The sequence below is a fragment of the Manacus vitellinus genome, unplaced genomic scaffold, assembly GCF_001715985.3.
Source record: "Manacus vitellinus isolate BGI_N305 unplaced genomic scaffold, ASM171598v3 scaffold_56_pilon, whole genome shotgun sequence".
NCBI classification, from domain to species: domain Eukaryota; kingdom Metazoa; phylum Chordata; class Aves; order Passeriformes; family Pipridae; genus Manacus; species Manacus vitellinus.
Window position 1 is genome coordinate 437,549 of NW_021940660.1, and position 6,608 is coordinate 444,156.

Consider the following 6,608-nt stretch of genomic DNA (forward strand, 5'->3'; position numbering starts at 1 on the left):
GCTTTAAACTGATTGTATTGAAATCAGTTCACTCAAGTCTTTCTTGATGCAGGCAAAGACCACCCCAGCTATGGGTTAGCGCACTAGCAGTTTTATGCTGCTTTTGACACATTAAAAGTTGACCTAGAGAGACACTGAATTCAGGCAAAGTCAAGTCAGGTACTCATAAGCAGAACATCTCGTTGCCCAGCTTAATGTACTGCTCAGCATTTTGTTCAGCAGAACTTTTCACATTTTGGAATACGATTTTCTTGGATAATTTCATGTGTGCTCTAGGGCTTCCATTTTGAAGCCATTTATCACAAATATACACCCACTAATTATGCAAAACGAAAAGCTTGCCTTACCATTGCACAGAAGGTCTCAGGAGGATCTCCACATGTTATGTCTGGAGGATCCAGAGTCACTTTTACATATTTGATCATATCTCTGGCTTCTGGCTGGCAGGCCATGTAATCCCATACTTTTCCTTCTTCTGTGTAAATCTGAGTCTTACACACATCATAGTGTCCCCACACAGAAGGGTAGTGCTGCATCATGGAGGAGACAGTAACCCAGAGGGCGTGAAGTGACAGGAATCTTGACCAATACATTTCTAAATCCTTTTATGTCACCTTCGCAAGGATGTTCAGTGCTGGCTTACGTGCGGTCTATAGATTATACGTACATATACATGTATATATTTATAAAAAAGGTTCCAACTCAAACGTGAAGCATTAGGATAGGATGTTTATTTCACTATGTTAAAGACTTTGGTAGAAGCCACCCAGGCCCTGATGACAGCCTTTCACAGCAATGCAGCGCTTGTCCTTTGTCTTATAACTTATCTGTCAGGCTTCTTGTAAAAGATGTCCAATAGCAGATAATAATTTGTGAAGTTGCAGGTCTTCAGCTACACTGTCGATAACCCTGAGTGATCCTCTGTGTTCAGGGCTCGCAGGGGATGCCCAGACACACTGATAAATCAGTATCCGAAGCAAAAGGATGAGTGTCTACAGGCTGGTGTCTGTTTCCCATCAATCATTCTTTTCTTCTGGCACCAGTACCCTTTTAGAAACAATAAAAATTAGAGTTATTGTCTAAGAATCGATGCATTACAAAATATACGATATGTTGACATTTTGGAGGTTTGATACAATATAAAGCAAATTGGGATAATATGGATAACCTTTACTGTGGGTGCTGTGCTAGAATGAACAAACTACCAAAATCATTCACAGTAAAAAGTATTTTGACATGAAAGGTTTAACTCTTCTCTAACAAAGACAAATTTATAATGTTCCAGGTGATTTAGAGGTTCCTGCTTCCAAAACTGTATTTTTACCCTAGCAAAACGGGAGAGCAAACTACTGAACTCAACCACTGCCCAGATGGTGCAGGCAGGCAGGGGAGCAGGCAGCCCAGCACTGTGGGGCAGCAGCAGGAAGGTTCTTTTTTTAAAGTGACACAGAGTTGGGTATCAGGACTACCAGGTGCTGGTAGTTTCTTGGTCAAAGGACCTCAATGAGCTCCAAAAGCCTTACGCATTTCTTAGATTTTTTTTTAAAAGTATAACGAAGATATGGCAAGCACAATTCAATTTCCTTGAAATTCCTCATTTGCATTGGAAGAGCTTTGCTCCTTTTTTTTTCTTTGCACTGTGATTTACTGACTACACTGATGACAAACTACTGATAAGGATAATGGCTTATTTGTAGTTTATTATAAGGATGTTTTCCCCCTCTTACTTTCTTAGGTTTGAGTGTGGCTGTACCTGAGTACTCAGCAATTATTTCACAGCAGATATATGCCCTTTCCTCTCTTCAGAAAGGAAATAGAAATTCCCTTAGTTTGTAGCACCTCAGTCACACTATTACAGGTATAAAATGCTATATACAACTACCTAATTATATACTAATAATATACTATATACTATAGTTATATACTAACTATATAATGCTATCACAACATATTAAAATATATATTTCTTAAAAAACACAGGTAAAAATACAAATTATGTACAAGAGAAACGGCAAAGACAGAATAAGTGCCCTAACATGGACAAGGAAAATCAGGGCTAGGAACTCCAGCTTGTGCCTGGTGTCAGCCCATGCCACCCGAGGATGGGCAGCCAGGGCACTGGGCTCTCGGCAGGATGAGGATTTCAGCCAACTGCCACAGCACCTCTACAATTCCTTTGTCTGGATGCTAAAATCTAAGCAAACCCATCAGACAGATGTTAAGCAACAACTGTAAGTCGCCGCTTTCTGCAGCCTGCTTTGCTTTCCAGTTTTAAATTATGCCCAATGTCATGAACCCTCCTATACTCCAAAACCACGGGAAGCAGTTTGTGACCTGGTAAGCTCCTTAGCATGTCACATTGGTAGTGTGCATTTTCAAAACTTATCTTCAAAGCTATTCGCAAGCAGCCTGCCTATACTTAAATAATGCTTCATCCTAAACTGAGCTAAACTACAGACACCATGAAATGCCAACAGATGGTTGAATTGTGTTTCCATAGCAAAGTAATTTACAATAATTGCTGTATGGACGTAAATGCAATTTTCCATTATATTCATTTTATCAAGTGTTACCATATAACTCTCATGTATTTTATCAGAATACGCGGCAAATATCTGAATTTTCATGCAATAATCATTCTCAATTCAAACATATTTAAGCTTCAAATCTGAATTTGACACAAAAGCAGAAATATCTAAGACCAAATTAAAATTAAATCTTTTCAAGGAGCACACTATGTAGTACCGTTGTTTTTGTAGGAACCTTAGACTGTAGTTTTTTGTTTTCAATGGGAGCGTTTACTTATTATTTTGCACTTCAGTAATTCAGAGTACACTTTCCATATCATTCTAAAGACATCTCATACTCTTCCCTCTGGTCGGTCCTTTCCAATGTATTTTACTATTTTTAAGGGGAAAAAACCATCCCCAAGACTCCCTAGCTTAGAACAGTCATTGTAAAAAAGGGAAACAATTACTCTGCTAGAAAAGGAGCCAAATTATTTTAAATTTATGGCAAATAAAATACTCTTTATTGGAGAAGGCTTGATCATAGCTGGAATAATATTTTTGTGTGTGTGTGTAGAAAAAAGAAGTTATTGCATTTAATTATCCTTAGACAACAAGCTTACGTATTCAGGCAAAAAAAAAAAAAAGAAAAAAAGTTTGTTTTCTTTACTATCTTCCTTGCTAGCTCTTCAGTTACCAATAACCTTTTATAAATACTGAGACCCAGATCCACTAACAAACAGGACTGGATAGGACTAAATGTTAAGCAAGCCACTACCTTAACACACTGCGCTAAACTACTTCCCATATAACGAATTCTCATTAAAGTAAGCCAGTCATAATGATGGTCGTTACACAGAATTATAGACTATAACATCGATTGAATTTAGTGTACTGACAAGGAAAAAAGTGCAGGGGAGTGCAAGACATCCGAGCATTAAGCAGCTGTAGCAGTGTACGACAGACATTCCTGACAAGAAGCAGCCAATTATAGCTTAAATTTCTGGCATATAACCAGTTCTGATTAATAGTTTTCCATTACATTACAGACATATTATTAATGTATTAAAAATGTCAAGCTTTGGCAAGAACTAGTACGGCATGGCTCAGTTAGTCTGCAATATCTTCTTCTAATGAGCTTCCATTGATACAAAGAAAGATATTGACCAAAGCACATTAAAGATCATGTGCTGAGCGCTGCCGGGTTTTTTCTGATGGAGCTATACAATTTGTCTTGCTTATATTTATTCTTGCAGCGTCACTCACAATATGCACTCTACATTTCAGTGCTCTATTGCTAAGGAATATCTATTTGAATTATTCTGAAAAAAAAAGGTTTAGAATAACGTTTCTGAAGTTTACAGCTGTACCCTAAACCTCTAGCTGTGGGCAACACAAAGCAATGTGGGGTTTTTTTGTCCCCAGTAATGCCTGTGCATTTGACTTTCCAAAGAGGTAATCAAACAAATCAGGAATAACTAATGCTCTGATCCCCTCCACCCTGCAGTGCTTTGCTAGTTGCACACCCTGGGTGTTGGGGGGCCATGGAGGTGACAAAGAGGGATCAGCTTCCCTGCTGACTGAGAGCGAGGGAACGGCAAACTGCTGGAAGGACTTTAGCTAATGTATGCAAAGCCTCCAGTGCACAAGGCTCCTGGAGATCTCCTTTGTGGAGCAACAGTGGTATGAACTGCAGGACGTTCTGGGCCTTGAACATTCCCATGTGCCACAGCCTCTGCAATATGGAAAACATTGGGAGGCAACGGTGCAGAAGGCCACATCTGCTGCTTCTACGTTCCCCTCTGAGCACTGCTCCATCTGGGAAGTGCTGGATGTTCTGGCCACAGTGAGTATGTTACAGCCGTTTGAGAAAGAACAGCATGCAGCTGACCCCCAGACTAAAATCAGCTGTGAGGGAGCTCTGAGCACACCCATCCCTTTCCAGGTGGAGAAGTCATACCTCGCATAGCATGCTAATTCTGCTGATGGAGCATATACCCCCTTTGCAGAACAAATAAAATGTATCTTGGCAGAATCAGTGCCAGCGAAGAACTTCAGATCTCATCAGGTGTTGCTAGCAAACACTCCTTCCATCACTGTGAAAATCCACCCCTTTCCCCAGATAACTCCCTCCACACAAACCACATCGGCTGGATGCCCTGCACGAGCTCCTGCTGGGAAGTCACTGTGCAATCCATAGGGGTGGGCTCCGGGCCTTCCTCTGGCAAATGCAGGTACGTGAAGGAGGTGATAAAATAACAAGCCATCACCTCTCACACTGCCCATGCATTGGATCAAGTGCACCCTGCCACCACGCACGAGCAGGAACGAGAGCCAAACCCAGTGATTACAGTGCATGGCGGCCCGAGGAGAACTGGCTAAAATAACGAAGGCAGGCAAGGAGTGCTGGCTGTCACCTCCCGGCAGCTGCAGAACAGATTTATCCAAAAGGAAACATGTTTCAAGTTTGTTATCTCTAACAGTTTCAGCAGATGAATGTATCCAACAAGCCCAAGTAAAAAGCTCCTTTGTGTCCACTCCAGGTATTAATTATTTAAAGTAAGTTTAGAACATAGGAAATAATGTGTATTACAAAACAGAACTAACTCTCATGCAACCTACATTTAATAAACCTCAAGTATTTTTTACCATGCTACACCTAGGCAACTTGAGAACCTGGTACATATTCAAACTGACCCCTTTCATAAATGCAAAATCACTCATCTATGCAAAGAAGGAGGGCACCTGTATTTAACAATATACATTATTTCTGTCAATACGTGTATGAAATGCAGCATACTCAAACAATTACTTTGATGTCTTTAGACTCAAATGCTGCTCCAAACAAAGTTTATGTTCTATTATCCAGCTTATTTAACTATTTAGCAGAGAAAAGTTTTTTTGCCTCAGGAGAAATTTAAAATGTCAATACCTATTGGCTGAAGAAAAGAAAATACAGCATTCTGCTACCAAAAAACTGGGATTCCGCACTATATTTGAAATACTTTTGGTTTTCCCACATTATTTTTTCCTGAGTGACACATCATACTACCACTGCTATTACTTGCCAGGTATCATCAGCTGTCAGCATATGGAGTAAAATGCACTTCAGCTATTTAAGTTTTAGAGCCTTAGTACGTAGCTGCTTTTTTTCCTCCAGAATCTTTATGATGGGGGCTTACTGTCTTCAATATCTCTGTACCTAGCATCAATCTGTTCTGCAAGTATTTCCTCTGGGAATTTAAGTTAGCATTTGGAACAGTTAATTTCTTTTTTAATTATTATTATTTTTCACCCTCAATAAGGTAATACATGTTCCTCACACAGTGTATCCAGGGTACAAGGGCTACCAAGCTTTCAAGTTAGGGTGTGAGCTGGTGACTTTCTAACTGAAAGTTCTTAGCCTCAAAAATGAATGCCTCCTGGTCACTGAATTTGTTCTGTGCTAATGCTATATTTTACATACGTAGCTAGAAAGTTGGTGCCGCTTCTTATCAGTGTCAGAGGGCTGAGGGTCGATGGCAAAGTTCAGAACTCCATCCGACTATCGCCAGCAACTGCTCAAAACTCTCTGGTGATTGTTCTTTCAAGGTCCAAAAATATGCCAGAAATCAAAGTTTATTTTTTTCCACATGAAAAAACCAAACCAAAACAAACCCCCCCCACAACAACAGCAAAAAAAACAAGCGAGGGGAAGCTCTGCTGTGGTTTTATTCCCTTTGACGGGCTTCCCAGGCCACAGCTGCTCATCCTCAACCGCATTGTCCCTAGGCAAGACAGTGATTTATTCCCTCTTTAAAAGCATCTCCACGGCTTGTTCCACTCACTGTCTCCGATAACATCTCTGCAGAAGTGAGGCTGGCTCCTACCACATCAGATGCAGAATATTGAAAAGTTGATTGCAGAACAATAAAAGTATATTCAGCAGAGGCCAAAAACGCAAATGCACCAACTTTGAGAGTATAAAAGCATCTGTTTTATCGGGTTCAGCCGATCTGCGCTGCTCACCGCCATGCGGGGTTTCTTTTGGGGGTTCTGCGTGCATGTGAATGTTTAGGAAAGCCGCCTGCAGTTTCCGATGCAAGGGAGCAACTGTTTCCA

General features: G+C 40.5%; 1 protein-coding gene across 10 annotated transcripts in view; it reads right to left on the bottom strand.

The window, feature by feature from the left end:
* NTNG1 (netrin G1) overlaps window positions 1-6,601 on the bottom strand; it is a 150,401-nt gene extending 143,800 nt beyond the window's left edge. For 9 of the 10 annotated variants that reach the window (XM_029963242.1, XM_029963238.1, XM_029963244.1 and 6 more), the window contains exons 1-2: window positions 5,974-6,601; window positions 348-1,047 (exon numbers count right to left, since the gene is read on the bottom strand). In XM_029963242.1, the coding sequence (XP_029819102.1) occupies window positions 348-593 (246 nt within the window). In that variant the 5' untranslated portion in view covers window positions 594-1,047; window positions 5,974-6,601. The remainder of the gene's footprint in view (window positions 1-347; window positions 1,048-5,973) is intronic. The other variant, XM_029963245.1, reaches the window with a different exon arrangement.
* Window positions 6,602-6,608: the final 7 nt, after the last annotated feature.